The 25398-nt window shown below is 38.5% G+C and overlaps 3 protein-coding genes across 3 annotated transcripts; 2 read left to right on the forward strand and 1 right to left on the reverse strand.

Annotated features, from left to right (window-relative positions):
- The first annotated feature begins 368 nt into the window (after positions 1-368).
- On the forward strand, positions 369-11248 carry sytl4 (synaptotagmin-like 4). The gene is made up of 18 exons (XM_026330651.1): positions 369-556; positions 650-723; positions 2615-2806; positions 3950-4165; positions 4856-4965; positions 5155-5266; positions 5370-5522; positions 6161-6266; positions 6351-6432; positions 6530-6624; positions 7313-7405; positions 7763-7941; positions 8317-8419; positions 8827-8988; positions 9526-9631; positions 9707-9815; positions 9899-10107; positions 10380-11248. Exons 3-18 carry the CDS (start codon positions 2688-2690, stop codon positions 10526-10528), a joined length of 2103 nt encoding a protein of 700 aa, XP_026186436.1. The 5' UTR covers positions 369-556; positions 650-723; positions 2615-2687; the 3' UTR covers positions 10529-11248.
- srpx2 (sushi-repeat containing protein X-linked 2) lies at positions 10849-18958 on the reverse strand. The gene is made up of 10 exons (XM_026330652.1): positions 18684-18958; positions 15078-15155; positions 14534-14725; positions 14122-14298; positions 13675-13798; positions 13469-13590; positions 13187-13366; positions 12678-12811; positions 12441-12562; positions 10849-11710 (listed from the first exon to the last, which is right to left on the reverse strand). Exons 1-10 carry the CDS (start codon positions 18727-18729, stop codon positions 11530-11532), a joined length of 1356 nt encoding a protein of 451 aa, XP_026186437.1. The 5' UTR covers positions 18730-18958; the 3' UTR covers positions 10849-11529.
- A 558-nt stretch (positions 18959-19516) lies between these two features.
- tspan6 (tetraspanin 6) lies at positions 19517-25163 on the forward strand. The gene is made up of 8 exons (XM_026331342.1): positions 19517-19769; positions 22301-22489; positions 22573-22647; positions 22738-22833; positions 23177-23332; positions 23495-23578; positions 24225-24309; positions 24505-25163. Exons 1-7 carry the CDS (start codon positions 19683-19685, stop codon positions 24291-24293), a joined length of 756 nt encoding a protein of 251 aa, XP_026187127.1. The 5' UTR covers positions 19517-19682; the 3' UTR covers positions 24294-24309; positions 24505-25163.
- The last annotated feature ends 235 nt before the right edge of the window (positions 25164-25398 follow it).

A 25398-nucleotide genomic window follows, 5' to 3' on the forward strand; every position in this document is an offset into this window, starting at 1 on the left:
TACTGTATTTTGTTTTATTAATAACAAAAGTAGCTGAGGTTATCAAATAAAGGTAGTGGGGAAAAAACATAATATTTGCCTTGAGAAATATGAAGTAGCAGAAAATGGAAATACTCAAGTCCAGATACCCCTAAGCACAGTATTACTCAGTGTAGTGTTATTTTTCCATAGCAATAAGTGGCTCACTGTAATCGTTTATATGTTGCATCTTATTTCTCTCAGCGAACACAACTTTCTTTTTTATTTCGAGCTCAGTACTGATAAAGCAACTTCCCAGTTTTCCTCATACACAGGAGGAAACAGGGACCAGAGCCTATTAATTACTGGACTGTTTCAATGCAGTTGGTCAAATGTTCCACATGCAGCGTTTCTCTGCTAAACAGAGCAAAGGAAATGCACCTGTCATGGAAAATGTGGAGAGGCGCTCCTGCAAACTTTCCTAACCTTCCGGTACTTGGGACTCCTCCAGAGCACTAAGTCAACACTGACTGGAGACCAGAAGAAGACGACGTTAGGGGGTAGCTAAACACGGTTACGATCATATCTGATAAGGAAGGTGAGTAAAGTTAAACCTGCTTACAACACAGTCTATGAAGTTATATTGTGTGCTAACTACTTTTAACCGTGTGTGTTGTGTTTTCCCTGCCAGGTATATGTCGCTGCCATCGGCCGAGCTGAAGCAAACACACCGTGTAGCGGGGCGCAGTCGCTTTCTAACAACAGGTGTGTGTTATTTTCCTCACACTCACCAAATAAATCAGTCAAATAAATAAACCCACGTCCACCGGACATTCGGTCTTTAAGTTAAAGCAGAACGTGAAGAGGCGACAGCCGAGACGTTAGCTAGTTTTACTTCATTTTAACGGTAGGTGACGTTCGACCGTTAGCGGATCATCGGTTTTTCAAAGGCTGAAATCTGAATTTAACAATCAGGGATCGATAAAGACGATTAACTAATAACTTGACGTTACCGTCTTGTCGCACATGATTTGACATGTGCCGTCATGGAGCTGTGTTTGTTGAATACAAATTCAGCCTGTTAACCCTCCGGAGTCTGTTCATCCCCAAACACACCTGACGTGTTATTAATATTAACTAGCATAACGTTATTTATAAGCGATAAACAGGAAAAAGCCGAGGTCTAATTTATGTTTGCATAAATATGTTCATTTTTTAATTACTACATTTTCAGTTCTTTACAACGGCATCTGCACAGACTTTGATTGGAAGAGGCACAAAACGTTTCAGTTTTTTCAGTTTTTACATTGATCATTGATTATCTGTAGGGCCCTGTGTGTTTAATTCTTTATTAGTTTGTTTGTTTATTCTTTATTTCCAAAACAAAATTAGACGTAAAGCTAAATTTGTGCCGCAAAGGACTGGGCTAAACAAACATATAAAGAAAGACGAATATGCAGGACCACACAGGACTGATGTCTTATTATTATTATTATTATAATAATTATTGTAACAAAAACGTACATACCTGCGCAGTGCTGTCACGTCTTCTCTGCTCACTGCTTTTTTTTTTTTACACAAATTCCCTCTGCAGTATTTTCTGTCTAGTATTTTTAAAGTATTATTCCAGTTAGTGTAGTATCACTGTCATTTGGTGCAGATGCATGAAGGCTATACCCAGACAGGTTTACCTTGCAGGCATAATTAAACTCCTGCTTGAGTTTGCTGACCCTAGGCATTTAAACAATAAGAAAAACTATCTTGTGTTTTAGTGTGCAGTTTTGAATTGCAGCTTTTCCACTGTTTAGCTACTTAACACTGTTCCTCTTTATTTCAACTTTCTTTGGAGCTATTCAAAGAGTACAGTTTAGAGTTTCAGACGTGACAGATTACAAGCTTGATGTTGGACTTAAACAAATGGTTAAACTGCTGAACTCCACCCGGTTCTCTGTATCCTTAGAGGGTGGGAACTCTATGTGGTAGCCAAGTTCATGTTGTTTTTTCTGGTCCCTCTAAGACAACCTTTCACCCGGGCAGAGAGTTTCTGTGGGATTTTAAATACTCTGGCTTCCCTGTTCCTTTAAGCTATTTGTCATTTTTGGAAAACTAGGTTTGAGACTAATTCCTGTCCTCTAGTGAAATGGAAAATATGTCTAATTATCAGGCTCTTTTGGCTTTTGATTCACACGATCACTTTTGAGTTTTGGAGAAAAAACTTTTAGCAATTTAAATACAATATGGAGCCTACAACACCTACTCAGAAGCTATGCAGTACAAATTTGCTGTACGTTGTCTGCAGTGAGCTTTAAATAATCTAATGAGGCAGAATGTTCTTTGTTTACCTGCCTTCTCGTTAAATGAACCACCCCCAACAGAGCAGATTTATACAGTAGGACTCTGACATGCTGGCAGCAGAAGCTTCGCTGCAAGGAGGCCAACAGGAAGAGAAAAAGGTCACTCTTGTCTGTATCTTCATCACTACAGGCCATCAACTTAGTTGGTTATTTTATAGGATATCGTAGATATAGGCTCTCCAGTAGTAAAGACGGCTGTTCACCTGTATAGGCCTTTTTGAGGTTAAATTGCTGTCTATACTAACACTATAGAGAGTAAATTACCCTTTCAATCAATTCCTGATGCCCTGTTTTGACTTCAGGCGATCTACTAAGTGCAACAGTGCCTGAGCTGAGCCCATTAATCTGCATTAAGGACTCCTGGCTGAAGGCGCAATGCCTGAGGTTGTTGATATGCTTAGCATGGGCTTCCTCTCTGACTCTGAGCGGGAGCTGATCCTGGAGGTGCTGCGTCGGGATGAGGAGCTGAGGCAAGCTGAGGAGCAGCGTGTGCGGTGAGAATTTCCTATTATTGGTATGAAAAGTAATTTTTTATTTTTCCACACCTATCAATTTTAAAACTATCAAAATAATAAAAGGTCATGCAAATTTAGGAAATAAGTTTAGGAATAACCCAATTCACTTAGTAGGATAAATAAATAAACTTTATTAATCCCTGAAGGAAAATTCAAAATTATTAAATATTTATTATTCTTACAGTCTACTAGTAAGTCAAAATGGCTAGTATATTGGACCATATTAGCTTAATGCAGAAATGTCAATACAATGCCAAAGATATGATTAAGGTAAGGGCAGTGTTCCCAGTTCACATGAGCACTGACAAGTTTATTTTCCAAAACGTCTCACTAACAGCATAACTTGTTGAGAATGAAAAGTATATTTAAAGTAATTCCTGTCAAGAATACTTCAGTGTATTATGTAGTAAAGTAAAAAAAAGTAATTTTTAAAACACACAATCTTAAAGATTGTTATTCTTGTTTACCTGCTCTTTGATCAGATCATTTTTTTAAAGCAAAGTATTACACAACATAATTTTTGAATAAATTTATGATGATGATAATAATAATAATAATAATATACTCATACATTGAGGAGTTTGACATGTTTTGGCAAAGTTACTTTCCTCAAACTAAGATGTAGAAAAAAAGGTATCATTTCAGTATCAGTTATGAAAGTTAGATAGGACATTCATCCAGGATTTTAAACAGTGCACAGCCCTTGTTGCTGGATGCAGAAAACAAATTTACACAAGAAGCCATATAATTGACAATAAAGATACACTATATTTTATCAGCATATTGAGATTTTTGTTTTGCATGTGAAAAACAACTCAGTAATATCAATTTTGCTGAGTGATGGGAAACTTATTGTACTTAATGTCAGTGCGATGTGATTTTTTTTTTTTTTTTAAATCACTCAGCCCTATTGGTCAGACCAAGTCCTTGATGTAGTTGTGCCATTTAAGATCAAAAATAACATGTAACACTTGCACAAGAAATAATCTACCATGCATTTCTGTGTCTAGTACAATGTCTGAACTTTTCCTTGCTCGTCTAGATGACTGGCCAACAACTGGTACACTTACAGTATATGTAAAACCCCAAACTTAGTGCATTATGTGTCTTTTTTTGTCTTAGGAAGTTGAAGACAGAGTTGCTGGATGTGAAGAGGAAAGGGGCCAAGCGTGGCAGTGGAAAATACAGTCAGCATAGCTGTGGCCGATGCCAGGAGCCCCTGAGTCGACTGAGTATTTTCTCCAGCCAATGTAAGATGTGCCATCACCATGTGTGCCGCAACTGCCAAACAGTTCTCTCCAATGGATTCTGGCTGTGCAGTGTGTGTGCCAAAGAATCGTAAGAAATGTTTTACTCCTGCTGTTGCTAAACTTGTTAGAACACATGTATTTAAGCTTGCTTTAATTAATATAGAAATTAATATAAATCTATATATGATGAATGGCAAATGAGCTGTATCAAAACTTGTTACATGTGTATTTGAAAGCATATACTAGATCAGCTAGACTCCAATAATTTGTGTATTGAGCTTGTGTTTATTAGTATTTATCTCTGCCTTCTCGTTACACACACAAAAACGTTTGCAACAACCATTACTGATCAACCAATACTCAGCTGCCAGTTTATTAGGTACAGTAAGCTGAAACAAATGCAGTCTGAAACTACTGTACTGCTGAATCAACAACTGTTTGAGTGTATAACTCAACTGAGTGTATAATATATATTTGTTATATAGTTTTATAGACATGGAGAAAATGTATTAACACTGTATACAAAACTTGCTTATATTAAGAAATTTCATATTAATTAAATAATATATAATAGGTCTTTGTAATTGTACAAACAGCAGATACTATCTCCAGACATGTAACCTTCTTTCCTTACTAGGCAAGCAGCTATTTTAAGCAAAATGACTGCATAAGGACAGAGTAGATAACATGTCGGGCAAGCATTAACTAATATAATATTTAACTTCTGTATGACTGTAAATGTTACTCAGTTTAGGTCTGTATTTATATTGGATTCCAGGGATTTAAAGAAAAGGACAGGCGACTGGTTCTACGATCAAAGGGTGAACCGTTTTACCACAACGCCTGGACATGACCTGGTGCAGGTCTCCCTGAAAAAGAAGCTGCTGTGTAAGTACAGGAAAAGGAAGTTGGTATCAACTGTTCAGCTAGGAATGTAAACAACCCCCAAATGAAATGCCCAGTCACAGGAATGTTGCTCAGTTCAACAGCAAAGAGAAGGAAATATTTAAAAATGCTGTAATTATAGCTTTTCATTTAACTAGAATAAAAGCGTGATTTAACTTTTGTTCTTTGCAGCAAATCTTCGTGAGACCACAGGAGAAGGGTTGTTGAAAAGTGCTGAAATAATCACAGATCCTCCCATTCCTGTGCCTCTGCCCAGGCAGAAAACCCAGATAGCTGACAAAGGGTTTGTTGTCATTGGTTTGAAATGTTGTAATTTGTTGTAGAAATTTGATCTTCAGAACACAAACATTAAGTAAACATCAACCCTCTCACATTTTCTCTAACAGTCAGTCAAGCAAAAGTTCAGGATCTGTTCCTTCCAAGAAATCACTTGAATCAAAGGAAGGAGTTCAGTGCGATACAGGGTCTGCAGAAAACATCACTATACAAAGCAGTAAAGCTGAGACTAAATCTGGCAATGTGACCCCTGATCAATCCAGGTAAACTCACCTATATTTATTCAAAAAAGGTAGAACCACTGCCCACTGACTTCAAAGCAGCATTTGAGCCAAAAGTGTCAGGGCCTCTTCCCCTGCAGTCTGTTGTACATGTTTGAGGGTCGGATGACCACAGCATATCACATCATTTCTGAATGGAGGTAGCTGAAAAATCCAAAATGCAGTGACCTTGCGACATAATCCTTTAAACTATCCAATTATAACTGGAGTAATCATGACATCTTTTCACCTTGCATTTGCCCAGAAATTCAAAACTTTTTCACTGCAATAAGCAACAAATAATCAAAACATCAAAAATGTGTTATTTATATTGCAATTTTAAAAAACTGTGTATTTAGTTTTCAATAAAATTTGACCATTAAGTCTGTTAATAGTAAACATGAAAAAATCTGGGGACTTATTTGTGCACATGACCTCAAAGTACTGATTCTGATTCTAAAATAGAGGAACATAATGAAGTACTGCAGTCAGATTCACCATATTTAGTGTAGAACTATGAACAGCACAGAGACATCTCCACTTTGGAATGCTGGTTAAATGTGAAAGTTTTTTATTTTTTTGTTAAAGTAAATGATTACATGTTGTCTCTGTATTTAATGTTCATTTATATTGTCAACAAGGAAACAGAACCGCTCATTACAGTCCAGCCCAGCAGGATCCAGTGTTTCCAGCCTAACTGTCCCAGTTAAAGCAGCTGTTGACAGCACCACCTCAGAAGCTAATACTGTAAGAAGCTTTCACGTGGACATAGTCTCAATTTATTTAATCTTTTTCTTCTCTCATTGTATCTCCCTTTTTCTGTCATCACAGGCCCCAGAAGAAAAACTAAGCACAGAGCAGGAAGTAGACAGGCTCTTCAAGAAGAGCATCAGACGAGCCCCAAAGCCTACAGGTTATCATAGTGATCAAGAGCCATGTGCCATGCTGCTGTTTGTCTGACCAGTCAAATGGTAAAATTATGAGTATTACTTCCTGATCTCTATGTTTAGAGCATGTATCGACACTGGACCTGCGTGATGCATGTGACACTTCGAAGACCTCAATGGGCAGTAGGAGCTATTCAGTACCAGGCTTAGATGTAAAGGTGAGTTATTTAACAGTAAAGTAACTTGATACTTTTTGCTGTCTTGTCTCGACCTTTTTACCATTTATTTTCTTTTTCATTATGTACAGTGTCTCCATCTCCAACACTATTATACAATATAATACAGGTAGAGGTTTTTCAGGTTATATTTTGTGGTCACGCAGTACTGATAGAAACAGTGACATTCCAGCATCTTAATTTAAATGAAACACTTTGTACATTTAATTCTGGTCTGTTGAGGCAGCTTTCATGCTATTTTTGCCTCTTCTGTGGTAAATTATTTCCTGTGTGGTTTGATGAACAACACTGCCAAAGGGATAAAACAGAATAAAGAAACCCATCCTCTGATTTTCAGGAACTAATACTAGAACCTGGCATTATAGCTGATTTTATTTGAATATTTTCCTGCAATTATAGTTAAATTTGAGCTTTGTTAGATTAAACTAGGTCTGCCTGGTTATTGGTACAGATGTCAAGACACATCCTCAGTGGTGTTTGAAGGTGTATTTATTTAATAAAGATACACATCTGGTCTTTATGGTCCATTATCTTATGTAGTGTTGTTTTATTTTGTAATAATACAAATCCTTTTTTAAAAGAAGGGAAATACAAAGAAGGTAAATATTCCACTGTTTGTGTCTGTGTGTGTGTGAGATCAACCCTCTAAATGTTTTTTATGGTGCCACAGGAAGATGAAGAGGAGGAGGATGATATTGACAGCTTGGTTAGCTTTCATAAAAGGACGCTGGCTTCGAGCTCCTCCAGCCTGAATAGCTCAAAGGTAAAGTATTGACATTTCTCACAGATCACATTAGTCCTCAGATGGTTCATTGAAGAGCAGCTCATTATGTGTCTCAGAACAGAACTGATTTTAGATAATCTGAATGAACATCTGTAACCTCAGGACATCCTCCACCTACTTAGAGTGAAATTAATGTGTACAAAAATGTTTCTATAGTTGGCAAAGTGTCAGGGGAAAGCAGGAGCCAGCGTGACATCACGCTGTCACTCTGGATTAATACATTGACATAAACATCCTGATGACTGCTTTCTTTATTTGTATTAATGAAGCTCCGAACAAACAATTCAATTGTTAATGATTTATTACTTACATTTGGATTTATGTGTGTTTATGCAGAGCACACTGGGCAGCCTCATGAGTATTTACAGTGAAGCTGGAGACTTTGACAGTGTGGACGTTAGTGGAGATGTTGTCTTCTCCATAATCTATGATGAACACACCCAGAACCTTCATGTCTTCATCAAAGAGTGCCATGGGCTGGCCTACGCCGATGCCTCGCGACAGCTTTGCAACCCGTAAATACTAAACACTTTTTCCAAACATACAGTATCTGTTATGTGAACCTCCAACAGGCACAACACAACATTGAAGGCACAGTTTCAAACTTTAAGTCTCACATTGAGCATGCGTGCCAACTGAGGCTCTTAAGGACACATTTTCTCTACTGCACATCTCCCTGCCCAGTGACGTTAATACAGCTTTGCCTAGATAAGACTGCTGTTTTTACAAAGTCTTGATAATCACATCCCACAGGTGATTACTTGAGCTTCATAGGAAGTTGAACATCAACAGATTTGTTTGTAGCATTTAGTTAGGAAATACTTCAGCAGACCAGTAGCCATTCCTGACACAAACACTGTTTGACACGGTTTTCTGTTTTTGTGTTTCAGTTATGTCAAATGTTATCTTCTCCCTGACAAATCTCGCCAGAGCAAAAGGAAGACCACCATTAAGAGAAATACCATCAACCCTGTCTACAAAGAGACATTAAAGGTGAAGGTTTATAACTCGCACCTCACTAATTACACCAAAACTGTAGGCATTATCCTCTGTTGACTTAATGACACACCCTGATAAATGACCTTGTGCCATGCTTGCTGCAAATAATGACCACACCTACAGAAACTTTAAGATTGGTATTGACATTGTGGATTAGGATAGCTTTTGTCAAATATTGATTTTGATTCTGGCTTCCAGTGTGCAGTCAGTGTACAGTGACAGAACCACTGAAAATGGAAATGAGCTGAATCTTTTTTCAAATTCAAGTTGCTCTTATGTTTTTTTTTTTTTTTTTTAATGTTTTAAAAGTTTTGAAGAAAATATTTTCAATTTTTCTTACAATCAAATCTGAACTGATCTTAAATCTTTGATCATTCTACCTTCTCCTCTTTTTCCACCAGTACTCTATCAGCCGCTCACAGCTGTTCACACGCTCCTTGTTGATCTCAGTCTGGCATCATGGTCGCCTCAGTCGAAACGCCTTCTTAGGAGAGACAGAGATTTCTCTGGATTCCAGAGACCTCGACACCCCATGCGAGGACTGTGTGGTTCTCATGGGCAAGGTACATCAGAGAAATTGAATGTATTTATTTATTTTACAAACTATTTTAACAGCAAAGGCCAGCAGCCACCAACTGAAAGGTGTCCCAGACGGGCTGGAAATAGTTGATTGACAAATACTGACAAAATGTCATGCATGTTTTGTCTAACCTATCTGACATTGCTGTCCCAATGAAAAATTGTGAAGGCTTAAATTCAGAGTGAGGTCATAGCAAATCAAAACAAGGTGAAACCATTGATTGTTGGTGAGAGGTAGTGCCAGAACAATATATATCTTGGCTCTGAATCATGGTTGTCACAATATTCATGAAAGAAATTGCAGCACAAATACCAGAATTGTATTTATGGTCATTTAGAAAGAAATCTTGGCAAATATGGTTTTTAGGAATTAGTTAGTATATTGCTAATGGATTTTTTTTTTTTTTCAGATTTCATTAACCTGTTAAGTATTGATCTGGTGTAGAGGAGGAAACATTGTAAGGAAAAATTGTAGTTTGGGTTGTTTTTGTGTGTCCTAAATATGTGCTTTTCCTAATCAGACACCCTCTGCCATGCCAGCTTCATCTTTTGCTCAGTACAAGGGAGAGTTAGTGATATCCTTAAAGTACATCCCACCTAAAAAGCCAACAACAGAGAAAACCAAAGGTAAGATTATGGCAGAACTGCCTTTGTTATGTTTGAAACATTTCTGCTTAAATTTTAAATCTGTCTCCGCTTCAGGCAAAAAGGCAGCAACAGAGGAAGGTGGAGAACTGCATGTCCTAATTAAAGAGGCCAAGAATTTAATGGCAATGAAACCAGGAGGCACATCAGATAGCTTTGTAAAAGGGTTAGTGGCAATCTCTCATCTCTTCAACCTTGCTTTCTTCACATAAGCATTTTTAAATTAACTTGGTGTTGGTGGTTCTGCAGGTACTTGTACCCAGCAAAGGCAAAGACCACAAAGAAGAAGACTCCAGTTGTGAAGAAGAACCTGAACCCCCACTATGACCACACATTTGTGTACAAAGATCTGGCTTTAGAGCAGCTGAAGGAGATGTGTCTGGAGCTGACTGTGTGGGACAGAGAGGCCATGTTGAGCAATGAGTTCCTGGGAGGAGTTCGCCTCAGCTCTGGCAAAGGTAAAAAAGCATGGAATGAATTTTGTAAATGTTGATTTTTTTACCTCACTTTGAGGGCATGCATATGAGACATACAGTAGATGGGTTTATTTCTTCATAAAAAAGGAAGTAATGCCAAATGTTTCCTTTTGTAGTTCAATTTTATTGTCATAGCATAATTCCCTTTGTCAGAGTGCTGAAGCACCTACAATGCTTCTAACCTTTTTCTCTGGTGTGAAAATTTGCCATTGTAACACAGATTCTGCATTCAGTGTGTAACAATTCCCCTGCAGGTGCTGTTAAAATAGGAAAGGAGGAAGTGGAAATGGACTCTGTGGAAGAGGAGTCGAGTCTGTGGGAAAAGATGATGCAGTACCCTGACTCATGGGCAGAGGGCACTCTTCCACTGCGGTCCACCATGGGGAAGTCTAAGGGCAAATGAGGATTGCAGCAGAGGCCTGGACCTTCAAACAAAAGATGCTGAAATGGGGCTGTACTGTGTGGTCTGACACAAATATAAGATTGTACATTCATTTTATTTTTTAAGCTTATCAGACCATGAGCTTGGCTACTGAATGAGCAGATTTGTAGTTGATTGGTTGTAAGCATACCCCATTGCCCTGCTAAACACATCCAGTCACTGCTGCCTGGCTGTTTGGGGCTCGTCATCAGCATGGACACCACCTGTCCTCTGTCTGTAGACTGGTGTTACTGTTCAACATGTCACAGCATTACATTTATTTTAAGAGCATTGCGTTTTTGTATTTTGAAATTTTAGGCTGTTTTTAATATTTCCATTCAAAATCATGCACAGCACTTAGCACAGAAACTGTCATAGCGTGTCATCCTTGTCTTAATATTTGTGTACAGAATTACATGGATATATGGGGTAAACTATTCATTATATACATCTCTCATATAAAATTTCTGGTATTACGTCCAACAAATTGTGCTTAGTTTAATCTCTTTTTGTATTTTACATTCATTTTATCTTATAAAATGGCATTTATATATGTTGAATGAAAAGCCTTTTTGAAATAAGTATGTCAGCACATATAACAGACAAAAACTTTGTCAGAGTGTAATCAGTCATGTTTACCTCATGGTTGCCTTAAATGTTCATTGTAATGTTCATCCAATAAAAAAATCACTAAATCTAAAACATAATTACTGATTACTCTCATCTCCACATGTTTTCTGTATCTGTGGTGATTATTTTCTGGCCTCCCTGTGTCTGAGCTGATCGGGTTTAAAAAAAAACAAAACAGTGCTAGCACTTCAGTGTTACAGAGTGATCACATTTGGGCAAAAGGAGCTGCAGTTTTGTCTTCTATTTCCACCTAATGCTCATCTGGACCTGTTTTCTGGTTGGTTGTCCTTCCTCATCTTGTGTTAGTAATACTGATGAGTTTATCACTGTGGCAACCGCAGAGGTTTATTTGATTAGTCACAGAAGTCTGTGTGGAGCTCCAGCCTCTCTCGTTCCTCTTCATCAAGCAGGAAGCTGTCGACGTAGGCAAACAGCTCATGTGACGCCATCGGGGTAATGAAACGCTCTCGGTCCAGTCCAAGCTTATCCAGCAGCACCATACTGAAGTAGGTTCTGGAGATTCTGAATGCTTGTCTACAGAGAAACATGATACAGCAATTAAAGGGACTGTCTCACTGTATCATACTTGGATATCTAAAAGGGCTTTAATTCAATAATATGACTGTGTAATATGAACTGGGTCACTTACAGGGATAAAACACATATCTACTCTGCAGCATATCTCACCTTTTTGTTTTGATTTTCTACTCCGCATGTTTCATGCTTTATACTACTTTCAAAAAATGCGTAAAAGTAATCTGTGGGGTTTGTGTGTCGATACAGAGTCTGAAGGATAGGAAGAGATTTTCCAGTTTGGAAAAAGTGAGCAGCTCCCCTTACTCAAAATGCACAGTTGGTGGAAACGTCTTTCTTGGTCTTTTCCAAGATGAATTAGTGCCTACATGATTGTGTCTGTGTCTGACAAAATGGTGGGGTTTAAAAAATTCCTTACTCATTGATTCTTACAGGAAACAAAGCCAGATGTTCACTGTTGATGCTCTGTCAGCCCTTTGAAAATCCCATTAGTATTACCTTGGAATTATTATGATGCTATTTTTGACACTGGTGATCTTTGAAGTGGATTTTTTCCTTCATCTGTAAAGTCAGCCCAGTAGAGGTTCCATTTTTTAGGAGGCTTGTGACATTTACAGAGTGAGGAGACTCAACTGTCTACTGGCAATAAGAAGGAGGATTTTTCCAAATGAATGAGCTTGTTTTACCCAGAATAAACCATAAATCTGCTGATAATGTATCTCACCATTACCTCAAACCCTCGGTGACTTCAGAGTTAAGCAGACTTTCTCTAATGCGGCCTGTCTCGTGAGGCGGGGAACCCAGGAGCTCGATTACAGTTACATGTCGCAGGTCTAATCCACAGTCTGATTTCTGGTAGAAAGAATGAATACAGAGTTAGGTTTTTTTTTTGTTTGTTTTCATTGAACTTCCTTAAACTTCTCCTTGCGGGTGGGATCCATGTGAAGTCACCAGTAACAAAACTCACTTGTATCATGATGTTCTGCAGCTGGTAGTCTGGGTCAGATATATTGGGTGCAGACATGATCAGAAGCCTCCTCTTTTCATAGAACTGATCCAGGAGGGCGGAGACTGTTTTTACATCAGATTTAATCTCCATCGCTACAAACACAATGTCACAATTACATCCTGGATCTTATATGTATGTATCTATTTGCCAGTGCTGCAAAGTAACCAAGTACTTTTACTTGAGTGTGTATATGAAGTTTTAAGGCACTTGAGTTTTTCCATTTTGTTTTATATACATCTACTACAGTAACAATCCAGCTACAATGTAGCGGTGTGCTTTGGACACCATCACATTTATTTTCCAAGTGTGTTAACTTTCTAGATTTTGCATAAAAAATAATTTTATACAACAATTTTAGCTTGTGATCACTGTCTGCCTGCAGTACTGTTAATTATAACGGCAGGCATTTAGATTGGTTTACTGGTAGATAAACGAAGTAAAGGATTTGAATATGCATGCAGACTCACAAACACACTCTGCACTGTTTCCATCCCAGTTGCGGTCGAATTGGCAGACACGACTAGACACGCCCCTGAGCTCATATCCTCCATCGCAGTGGTGTTCACATATTGCACCATAGTTATTCCTATCAGAGGAGCAGGTGAGGTAGCCATGCAGAGGTGCAGACAGTTCTAGACATCTCCTCACTGGGAAGAAAACGGTGGAAACAAGAAATCCAGCGTGTCTTTGTTAAAGTGTATTATTCAAATTAATTTCATGGGTGAAAAACATAAGGTCTGTCAGCTTACCCTCAACACGTACAATAAACTTGCAGGCAGCTCTGTTCCTGGCTTGATCATACACTTTGTATCGGATAACGTGCACTCCCTCGTTGAAGTCTGTGCCTGGTTCCTGGCCTACTAATATTACACTGTAGAGAGACAAGTGAGAACCAAATGTTTAGGTCTATTTTACAGTGATCAGCAAAGAGAAGCAAAGAAAAGGAGAGACATACTCCAGTGATTTATCAGCAGTATCTGTGGCAGCAGGAGGGTCCCAAGTCACCATGGCAGTGAGTTTTCCAGGCTCAGCGACCTTGAGTCTGGATGGAGGACACTTAATCTTTGGAGGATCAGTATCTGAAATAAACAGTTGGAAACATTAAAACACTATTGGAGACAATAAAGAGGAAGGGGACTGATTTCAATGGCAACATATTTTTGGAAAGTCTACGCAGAGCAGACTATGAAAGCTGCAAGAGAGCACAGTTCTGGATTGAGTCCAAAGAACAGAGGAGCAGGAAATGTGCTTGTTTTTGTCAGAGTGGACACAATGACAGCTAGGATCCTGAAAGAATGATGGGAAATTAGACAGAATTGAAGTCCATGTTCTGGCAGTAGGTTAAAACTAGAGTTGACAGTGGGCTTTACTTGGATCTGCACACCATTGCATTAATATGTACCTGAACAAACTGGCTGTGCTCCGCTCCACGAACCCAAGTGCTGACAGGTGCGTGAGTGTTCCCCCTCGATCCGATAGCCAGGGTTGCAGGTAAAGTCACACCTGGAGTCAACAACGAATCCATGAGTGCAGGTGTATCTGCCATGTGGAACGAGGGGCAGGACATGGCAACGCATTTCTGAAGAAATAAAACCACAAAGACATACAGTGTAAAGCTTAAAACAGATAGATATTAATCAACAACAGAGCTCTATCATGCAGAGGAATAAGATGGATCAGGGTTTGGCTATGTAGACAACATTTGTTTAGTAGGACCAGTTCACTGTCTTATGGGAGTTGCTGAATATAAGAAAAACATAGAGGATCACCAGAGTAATCCTCATATGGGAGTTTGAAATCTAACATCCACATACTGCGGCAGTAAGCTGTCCCAGACCAGCGTCGGTTGGCAAGACACTGAATCGAACTCTTCCCTATCAGTCGATATCCTCGGTCGCATTTCAGCTCACAGCGGGTACCCAGCGTGCTCCTGTAGGCCCCACCTCGAGGGGAGTGACAGGTCATCTCCCCATTGGTCAGACTCGGCGAACGACACCAGTAAGGGTCTGTTTTTGAAGAGCAACCAAATCAGACGGGCACTCTACCACTTGTAACAGCATCATTTAATGCCAGATTTCACACACTGAACATTGAGGTTTGGGATTAGGTCTCTCTTTAAAAAAAAATCACCTAAGAAACCCAAGTGCTCCTGCACAAAATATACATTCATTTAAGACCAGAGAATGTATTGATCCTGTGTGCGTTACTGTTTATATGACAACATTGTTGTAGATGGAGAACATTAATGAAATTCTTAGTCATAGTACAGGTAATTTAATATTGTTATATAGATATAATATATGTGTATATAATGCTAGCCTATCAGCCACCCCTACTGAGTGCGTTTTCCGTACGTACTTTTGTAGTCTAATTGAGGAGTGTTGTCTTCCTCTGCAAAGTCACTGTAGCTTTCATGAGCTATGGTCCCAGAACCAGCTGAAACAACAAAACACACACACACGGTAAACATCAAAAAACAAAAAGGCCTGTAACATCAATCCATCCATTTTCTATACCCACTTATTCTTTAACCAGGGTCACAGGGATCTGCTTGAGCCTATCCCAGCTCTCTTTTGGGTGGAAGACAGGGGTACACCCTGGACAGGTCACTAGTCCATCACAGGGCCACACATAGAGACACACAAAGACAAACAACCTCACACACTCACACTCACTCCTATGGGCAGTTTAGAGTCACCAATCAACCTGACATACATGTTTTTTGGACTGTGGGAGGAAACCAGAGTACCTGGAGAAAACCCACACAAGCACAGGGAGAACATGCAAACTCCACACAGAAAGGCAGGGTTGCAAACCCACAACCTTCTTGCTGTGAGGCAACAGTGTTAACCACTCAGCCACCATGCTATCCCAGCCTGTAACATTTTTGCAGTATTTAACTGAGACAGAGTCCGAAAATGGCTGTCTGGTCAAACAATATGTTTCACTGAGCTTCAGTATCAGGAGTGTTATATATAAGTCATACAGACAGGCAATTGCAGGCAGCCATAAAAATTATTCTCCCCACACATCATTCTCATTTGCATAAATTCATTTCAGGTTTCCTTTCACATAAGCTCAATAAAATTCCAGCCCATAGACACCTGGATTTGCAATCAGTGACACTAACAGAAACTCCTGAGGGTTTTTAACCTGAGTCCAGCGTCAGGAAACATGAAAAACTTATAAGGGGCATGAATATAATGTTTCTATGAAAGGAGAGAAATGAATGTAGATTTGAATACAATGAAAACATGTTAGACCTTTATTTTGTAGTGTTTTCTGGCCTTTAGGACAAATTAGGACAAACTGCATGTTTTCATTACTCACTTGGATATGGTCCCTCTTACTCATTTCTTTCCATGTTAGAAGCAGAATGGCTTGTATACTGGCCTACATTCAGAATTTTGTCTCTGAATCACTCTTTCTGCACAATAAATCCTTTTCACTTTCTCAGCAGTTGTGGTTCAGGCACATTATCCCCTATGAAATCCCAAAAATGTCTCCATGTTTAGAACTAAGTGCCAAACTTTCCAGTCTGTCAACCTCCACCCCCACCTCAAGTCAGTTCCTGTACTGCTTCCTTTGCTTCAGCTCAGTTGTTTCTGTTTTCTACCCTGAACCAAATTAAGTTCACTTTTACACAGTTTCTATTAATAATAAAGCATCATCTGTTTCACTACCCTGGAAATTGCTCCAGATTGTTTCTGGCGATGTGTGGATTAAACCTATTGTCAGCGTTTTTCTCAAAATGAGCTCAATGTTCCACTCAGAAACACTCAGTAACTGAGGCTAATAGTTCCCCAGCCCCCCTTATAGAGAATTAGTCGCAGAGGAAATAAACAAGCTCAGCTCATCAGTCTGATGCTCTGCACTGCAGGGCTGAAGTACAGACAGACCACAAACAGTACTTCACGTGCCTAATAACTGACATGCACCATCATGCATACAGCAATTAAAAATCATGCCAGTAAAACTACTGAAAAGTGACATGTACCTACCTAGAAGAATTCAAACACTATACTTAAGTACTATTTTAAAATATGTACTTAGCATTACTTACCATTTTAGTCTAAATTGTAATTCTACAAATTTTCTGTCCATTAATATATCTTTAAAAAAAGTTGGATCTTTGGAAACTGATATGTTTTAAATGATTGTTGTTAGCAGTTTTACCAAAGACAGATGTCCCCAGTAATCTTTTCAGATGATTTTATTTAAATAACATAAACAAGGCAGAATCATCCAGCAGCTTATTTAACAATAAAACAAAGATTCAGCTTGAATTCCTAACATAGATTTTATAACACAACTCATTTTCTACCTTATCAATCATCTCATTACCCTTCAAATTTATCTTATCTAGCCTACCTAACCGTACTCAAGGTAGATAAAATGTACTAATACATGAACACTCTAATACACTTACAGGAACCAGTTTTTGCAGAAGGAGTATTTTGATCATTAGAATTTTGATTACAGGACTTATGAAGTAGGGTAGTAGAATACTCCTTCTGATGCTTGACTACTAAAGGGTGCAGAATATTAAGACGCTGACACACTGAGCGTCAAGCACTACTCACAGTGCAGACTTCATAACATGCATACACTGTAGGCAGGCTGAGTCCATGCTGCAGGGGTGAGTCACACCAGATGAAGGCATCTTCTCTGAGAATTGCCTGAGGTTTCATTTATCTCTAATAACAAAGGGGAGATAATGACCAGCATCCTTTCAATCATTCCGCATTATCATCTGAGCTCATCTGCATTTCAGGGTGGACATCAGGTCACGTTATTACCTTGCAGGATTAAATGAAGGCTTTAGCACACTCGGTCCAGTGGGGGATTCCTCAGTAATTAACTGGCAGAGATTGGAGCCCAGCTGTAATTAAACTGCCTGGTCAGCAAGTACAAAGAAGCACCTGAAGAGCAAGGCAGCTCATGTATAACTTATTTAAAATTCATTTTGACTGGATTCTGGCCAGTTGCATGTTGGGAGATGTTACGTCCTATCTCTTCATTCCTTATGGAGGAGTGGGGGCTATTTGCATTCATCCAGACGCCTCAAAACTTCAGCACATCTGCATCTAATACAGATGTTATTGCTGCTGAGATTAAGGTATTTACCAACTGCAGGGAAAGAAGATGAATGCTGGAGTGACTTGACTTGTCCAGAATGTAACTAACTACATTTACTCAAGTTACACTTTAGTATATTTCTATTTCATGCCACTTTATACTTTTACTTGACAGCGCTTCATAGAAAAACATGGTGCTTTTTACACCAAAACATTTATCAAACAGCTGTAATTACTGGTTTTAAATTAAAGATTTTAAATGCGAGCCACATGAATGGGTTGTAGACTATGATGAACTGAAAAAATATCAAAGACTCCCTGATTAAATGTGAGAATTTAGTGCTTTTAAACATCATAAATTACAGTAAACTGAATTATTTGGGACTCTGAGCTTGATTCTGGTTTGATTTTCAAACCAGAACAGAAAATTGTTTACTATTGAAAATAATCATTAGTTAAGGCCTTCTACAAATTAGTTGTAGTATAATGGACTATCTTGGTAGTAATACTGCGTGCACATTATTGCATCATAAGAATAATCCAAGAACATGCTGTGATACAACAGTAACTCTACTTTGCCTCATACTTTAAGTTTATTCTGCTAATAAAACACAGTTTTCTGTCATTTTCAGTGAATGTGTTAATACAGGACTTAATATGCCAATAATCCTAATGGAGTCTTTGTTTGTATTTGCTTGTATTTTAGTACTTTTACATTAATAAACTACTTAGGTAGACTTCTTCCCCCAGTGGACTCAAATGACATTTTAACGCATATTGTGTTAATGAAATAAAATACTATTCACCAACTCACAAACTGGATGCAGGGCTGAAGAAAAGCTTTGGAGAGATTTTCTTCTCTTTATGTTTAAACTGATGAACTCACCTCTGAAGAATAAAATAAACACAGCAACAATGCGGCTGAAGAGCATGTCAGAAACACTAGGATGACGCTCCTCGGGGGGAAAAGTGTTTTTTTTTTTCTTCGGGTCCAAGAAAAAGGCGAAATTGTATAATCCAACAAAGTTTCTGGTTTGACAAATGACTTGGTTTACTTTTCCCCGCTGAGGACAATAAGTTCTCCCGTCCTGCTTCTTCGCAGTTATTTGTAAAACGAGGATCCTTTTACTTCATCATCAGACTTAAAATCCACTTGGTGGCACTACCGGACTTCTCGTGTCAGCGCGTTTCCTCCCACCGCTGCACTAAATATATGATTGGACCATTTTATAAAACTCCACCCCTTTAAATAACTCACGGTCCTAACAGTGAAGATCACACAGTGTTGTGTTTAGTGTCGAGTAACATTAGTGGACATTTATTTAATTAATCAATCTGAAACATAGAAGGTTTTTGTGTCAGATCGCAGTAATGAATTATACATCATAAAAATATTCACAGTAATAAATCATCAAATAATAAAAAGTCCTATTCATGCGGACTAACAGAAAGCCGCACACGTCGAACAATAAAAAGCCACATATCAAATAATAAACAGATTTCTGATAATGAACATTCAATATTTATTTCCTGATGTGTCCATTTCATTATTTGTTTTTTATTTGCGTTTTAATTATGTGCTGTGCTGATTGCCTACTCTTATCTAACACCATTCTTCCACAGATCCACTGAAGTGGTTTCAGTTTTCAGGGGTTTTATTTTGAATCTGATGTATCTGTTGTGTTTTAGTGTCGTCGCTCCGGGCAGAGGAAAAGCACTAATCCCTTCAGGAAAGTCAAGCGGCCTTAGTGACGACACTTCCCCCTTTCCTCTTGGATCTATCCCCGAAGTTTTTTTCCATCTCCCCCGTTAGGGCGCAACGGAGTCAACTTTTCTCCGTTTTTTTTTTATCTCCTCCAGCTTAAAGTAAAAAAAAAACACCAGCATGGCGCCGCCGTCTCGCCGGCTTCAGACGAAGCCAGTGATCACCTGCCTGAAGACTTTCCTCATCTCCTACAGCCTCATATTCTGGGTGAGTAAAGGAGAAACGCTAAAGACGGAGCAACAATGGGCTAAACGGGGCGGCGATGCCAGCGGGGCTAACTCTCTACATCGTTTCCTCAAATCACTACAGGGGGTTAGCGACTTAAAGCTAAACGTGTCGAAGAAACTTCCACAGGTCACAGTGGAGTTGGTTCTGTGTGGACATACCGACAACTAGTTCACTAACTAGTTCACTAACTTAGTTAAGAAACCACTTGTTCTAGATTTACCGACCGTTAGAGACGTAGGCGCAGACGTTAGCGAGGAGAACGACCAACGGTTAACGTTACTTAACGTTAGCTCATGTTAGTTAGTTAACGTTAGTTTAGCGGAGAAAGACGTTGACCTAATCAATAATTTAACTAACCTATTCTGTGATCTTAGTGATAATTATTGATTTATAGTTGGATTTCCAGTTCTACTCTGCAAAATGCTAACTAAATGTTTTGATAACCAACTAACTAACTAATCACTTCAGCTGGTCAAATAAAACAAGGCATTAAAAGACACTGGAAATTGTATAAGTTAATAACATATGTTTTGCTTTTGTTCTAACATATCCACACAGTTGATTGATAATATAACCGTGGACTATTATTTGCAGTAGAGTAGTTTTGCTTTAATGTATTGGTAACTAATGATAGTTCTTTAATGTCCCTTCTGTTATTAATAAAGTTAAATCCTAATCCTATCTATCTGTTTATCTGTCTATCTATGCTATCTATATCTATATGTGTCTGTCTATCAGCAAAGGATCAGAATAGTGTTGATTAATCTAATTAATTCATTAATTAATTCATTAATTAGATTCATTTAATTAGGCCCTAGATGGGCTCAGTCATGTGATTAACAATGGATGACTAATCATAAGATCAGTTGATCTATTGTTTTGGTCTTAAAATAACAGGACATTGTAAAAATATCAGTGCAGTTTCCCCCCAAGGAGATATGTTCATATTTCTTTCTTTCTTTTTTGTTTTTTTTTTTTTTTTTTTGTCTGACCAACAGCCCAAAACATAACCACATTTACATACTCATATTTATTATCACATAAGACAAAACAGATGCAAATCCACACATATGGGAATCTGAAATAAGATAATGTTTTGTAATTTGACTTGAAAATTAACTAATTAAATAATATAGTAAGTTTCTGTTTAAAGACTTAGTTATAATTTGGTGTTTTTTTTTTTTTTTTTTTTTTGTCAGAGGCTGTTGGTCAAATGAAACAAGCATTTTGAACATGTGATATTAGGCTGTGGGAAATTGTAACAATTCTGTCCTGTATTCTCAGCTAACAAAGTGGTTGAGAAAATAACCAGCAGAATAACTGACAATGACAGTAATTGCTAGTTGCAGCCCCAATTACAGGAAAGGAACGCATAAACAGCAGCAGATAAAAATGAGCACTTATCGTCGTTCTCCCTTTTAATCTTTGTACCAAACAAACAGCCAGCTCACACTGTTGCTGTTGCTGACACAAAGTTCAGCTTTTATCTGACAACTTATTGCTCTTGGCTGGTTGAGCTGATGCCTAGCCTCAGGCTAATGACTTGTTTAGGCAGTATTAAAGGCGAAGATGCTGAGATGATTAAACCACAGGCTGACGCTGGTGCGTTCTCCCAGGCATGTTTTTACTAACAGGTGAATAAATAATCATGTATATTATGAATATGAACACACATGGAAGGAGAATTTATGAAATATATGGTTAGAGACCATATCCTGTTTTACACTTGCTTCTGTAACTCGTCTGTTTCTGCACACCCTCCCCTGAGGACAGAGTAGATTTAGTATGGGAAATCAATCAGGGAAATTGTGCTCTTGCTGGATTCAGCTCATTGTGGTTCTTAATTAAAACTGTCCCTGATATTTGCAAGATCCGTCGGAGGTCACAAATCTATCTAAGTAGCTGCAGTTGCATGGTCACTTCTTGGTACACAGCTCGTTGTGATATTTTTTTCTAGCTGTGTATGGAGGCCTGATACTTGCACACTGTTTGCACCAAACATGATGGAAGAGGAACCGGCAAATGTCTTTCCTTTGTGAAAGAAAAATGGTCAAAACCAATATCAACTAATTTTCAGTTTTGGTTGTGCATAATTTGGGGTTTAGATTTGATGATATGTTCCATTTTGGACCCTGTTACAAGTTGGCTGGATTTGTTAAACCTCAAGTCTAACAAAACTGATCAAATAACGTATCTTCCATTTTTCAGTAGCAAAGAAAATGTATTAAATCTTTACTACTTAAACTAATTTGCACTCTGTGTTTTACTTGTCTGAATGTATATCAAAGAATTCTTCATTGATGTTACTTATCACTGAAATACTGTAGATTTGATAATTAAGTCAGAAGGATTTTGATTTGATAAAATGCTGCAGCACAGGTGTGTAAATGGTTAAGTGGTTCTGAGCCTTTAGTCTTAGATTTTGTGTCAAACACAGCCCTAAAAGCCCTCCTCATCTTTCTCTTTGTATCTTTGATGCCTGTGTTGACTCGCCCTGCTGTCTCCTTTAGTTCACAGGCGTGATCCTGCTGGCTGTCGGAGTGTGGGGGAAGGTGAGCCTGGAGGCCTATTTCTCCCTGGCTTCTGAGGAGAGCACCAATGCACCATATGTCCTCATTGGGACTGGAGCCACTATTGTTATTTTTGGACTGTTTGGGTGCTTTGCTACATGCCGCGGCAGCCCATGGATGCTCAAACTGGTCAGTCACAGTGCAGTGATGTCTGAAATGCTCCCACAGAAACTAACTTGTATAACTGGTTTTTCCTTGTTTTGTTTCCTCAGTATGCCATGTTTCTGACCCTGGTGTTCCTGGCTGAACTTGTAGCTGGTATCTCAGGCTTTATCTTCAGACATGAGGTGAGTTACTGATGAAAAACATTAAAATTTATCACATGAGTTGCCTCAACTCACCAAGATCTGTCACCTGCTTTGTGTTGAATTGTCCAGATCAAGGCCAAATTGGGCAATGTCTATTCAAAAGCTGTGTTGTCCTACAATGCCACCGACAGCAGAAGCGCTGCAGTTGACACCATCCAGAGGACTGTAAGTGAGAGGTTTTCCATTACGCTAATAGTGTTGCTCATATCTGACTTTATGTGCCACTGTACAAATCTAAAATCTTATGTTTATAGAAGAATATTTTAATGGGTAACTCAAAGACTGAACCACTTTGAGCAGAAAAGCACTGTAGATTCTTTCAAGCTTTTGTCAGTGCAGGTGTTTTCCCTCGATGATGATCCAAAACAGATCCAGTGACTCGCTCATTGACTTGTGGCTAAACAGGCAACATGCAGCTTTTTTTTTTCTTTTTTTTGTTTCTTAAATACACTTTTTTCTTTTGCATAAAGAAATTGGTTATAACATTTTTGTGTTGTTTTCTATGTAGTTGCATTGCTGTGGGGTGAAAAATTACACTGACTGGAGCAACACAGATTACTTTAAAGAGAATGGCATTCCTGTCAGCTGCTGTAAAGACAACACCAAATGTTCACCGGAGACCCTGAAGGATCTCAACAAGGCTGAGAAAGAGGTGTACACAGTGGTGAGTTCACTGACTGCACCACCGCTAGATAATATCTAGCTAATAAGTCATATTTAAAATGAATTTAAGCATGTATTGACAGAGAATGCAGTTCGATTCACAACCTATGTAAGTAGAAAGTTTTAAAAGTCACTCTATAAATCTTTATTTTCCGCTGCTTAGGGCTGCTTCGCACAGGTGACCAGTGTGATGGAGGCCAACCTGGGAATCATCGCAGGGATCTCTTTTGGGATTGCATTCTTCCAAGTATGTCATATGTTCTTTCAGATTTTTTGTGTTACAATAAATAAGAGTCACAGGCAGAGAAGGACTCTAGCTTTTTTCTGTCTGCTTGGACAAACGTTTAGTTCAGCTGAATTCTCTGGCCCTTCACTTGGCCATAATGAAATAAGCAAGAATACAAGGTATATGCTGTGCATTGACTTTGCCGGTGCATTGTTGTTTGTTCATTTTTCTTCTCAAAAACTGTATGAACAAAACATTGTTCCATAGCTGTGTAAGTGGTCAGAAGTTCTGTAGGGTACAACTAAATTAGTGTACTGTATTTATGGTGAGAATCTAAATTTTAAGAGTGACTTTGATGGACTACGGAGTGCACCCATGTTGATGATCCATGACTGGCCAAAATCTCAATTTACTGCTTTGAGTGAATTATTAACTATTATATAGTTAGTTGGTAACATTTACTGCAGATAGTAATATCAACTTTCACCTTCGTTTCACATTGTTTAGGCAACATGGTGTAGGCGTGAAGTGGTTTACATCCTGTCTGTGCACTAATGTGGTTACTTTATACCCTTTTCCTCTTACATATAAGGAGAACAGAGAATAATTTGGTGTATTTGTATTGGAACTGTGTCTGTGTTTTTTAAATCTAATTTTTTTTTTCCAGCTCATTGGGATATTCCTGGCCTGCTGCTTGTCTCGATACATAACCAACAACCAGTATGAGATGGTCTAATATTAACTTTCCACAGGTAAGACTCAGGCACAGTGAGTGAACGCTGCAGTTCTTTTTTGGGAGACAACATCACAAAGAGTATTTGTATTTGTATTAAACACAGATTGTGAACTCTTCCTCCCAAGAAACTGTAGCAATGGTTTAATGATCTAATGTTCAAATGGAAATACTAATTAGCTCATTACAACCCATTTTCTGTCTGTGTTCGCAGGTTGCTGATGAGCAGGTTCTGATGCAAACTGAGTTAAATGAATCTCCTCTGATTTTAATGTTGTGCGTGTCAGTTAATACCGTTTTAGAAAGGGAAAACTATCACTGCTTCTTTTTATTTATTCCATCAAAGCAGAAGGTGAAGAGGGAATCAAAAAGGGACAGCACCTAGTGTCATTTGACCAAAAAGAAAAAGGGCCTGGACATTTCAGATATCATTTGCTACTTATGGGATTTAATTATGGACTTTTCATTCAGCATAGATGTGATTTGAGGTAATTGACTTTACCTGTCAACCAACATTTCCATTTCCTGTGTCTTTGTATAATGCAGCTGCCTTATTTTGTAATTTTGCTAGAATTAGTCTGTAGCTAAGCAGCTGTAGTTTAGAGAATAAGCTAAGTATTTGACTATTTGACTATTTTCTTTGTGAAATCCATCCCTCAGATGTGGGATTTACAGTAAGGGGCTTCTGAGTTGTGGAAAATGAGCCTTACTGGTGACTGTGTAGGCCAGTATTGAGTCTGTGTTTCATGTGTGCCAATTACAGCAGCCCAGTCAACTTCATTTCACAGTTTTCAGTGTTACGTTGTAATTCTTTTGTGGATGCATGTGAAATACTTGGGGAAAAAATAATAAAGATGAAATCAATTATCTTTACCAAGCTCAATGCAGGATGTGTCTGACCCACAGCTGAGAAGAAAACTCAGCCACATGCTTCTCTGTAAATATCTATTTAAGCTACGTGTTTCTCAAATAACTGCTGAGTACTGTGGTCATATGATGGTGCCTCCATTTTGACACAGTAAATCTCAACACGTTCAAGGCTAGATTCACTCAAACTCCTGCAGAGACCTCAAAGAAGAAGTTGGAGTGAACAGCATGTCCCTGTTGC

The sequence above is a fragment of the Mastacembelus armatus genome, chromosome 10, assembly GCF_900324485.2.
Source record: "Mastacembelus armatus chromosome 10, fMasArm1.2, whole genome shotgun sequence".
Classification (NCBI taxonomy): Eukaryota; Metazoa; Chordata; class Actinopteri; order Synbranchiformes; family Mastacembelidae; genus Mastacembelus; species Mastacembelus armatus.

Excerpts from the sequence above, each read along its gene's own strand:
- sytl4 (XM_026330651.1), top strand. The coding sequence starts at position 2,688 with ATGCCTGAGGTTGTTGATATGCTTAGCATGGGCTTCCTCTCTGACTCT. Across the intron at positions 6,625-7,312 it reads TACCAGGCTTAGATGTAAAG|GAAGATGAAGAGGAGGAGGA; the intron begins GTGAGTTATTTA and ends ATGGTGCCACAG. Across the intron at positions 9,632-9,706 it reads AACAACAGAGAAAACCAAAG|GCAAAAAGGCAGCAACAGAG; the intron begins GTAAGATTATGG and ends TCTCCGCTTCAG.
- srpx2 (XM_026330652.1), bottom strand. The coding sequence starts at position 18,729 with ATGCTCTTCAGCCGCATTGTTGCTGTGTTTATTTTATTCTTCAGAG. Across the intron at positions 14,299-14,533 it reads TGGGACAGCTTACTGCCGCA|AAATGCGTTGCCATGTCCTG; the intron begins GTATGTGGATGT and ends TTATTTCTTCAG. Across the intron at positions 12,812-13,186 it reads AAACAGTGCAGAGTGTGTTT|CGATGGAGATTAAATCTGAT; the intron begins GTGAGTCTGCAT and ends TTGTGTTTGTAG.
- tspan6 (XM_026331342.1), top strand. The coding sequence starts at position 19,683 with ATGGCGCCGCCGTCTCGCCGGCTTCAGACGAAGCCAGTGATCACCTGC. Across the intron at positions 22,490-22,572 it reads GCCCATGGATGCTCAAACTG|TATGCCATGTTTCTGACCCT; the intron begins GTCAGTCACAGT and ends TTGTTTCCTCAG. Across the intron at positions 22,834-23,176 it reads TTGACACCATCCAGAGGACT|TTGCATTGCTGTGGGGTGAA; the intron begins GTAAGTGAGAGG and ends TTTTCTATGTAG.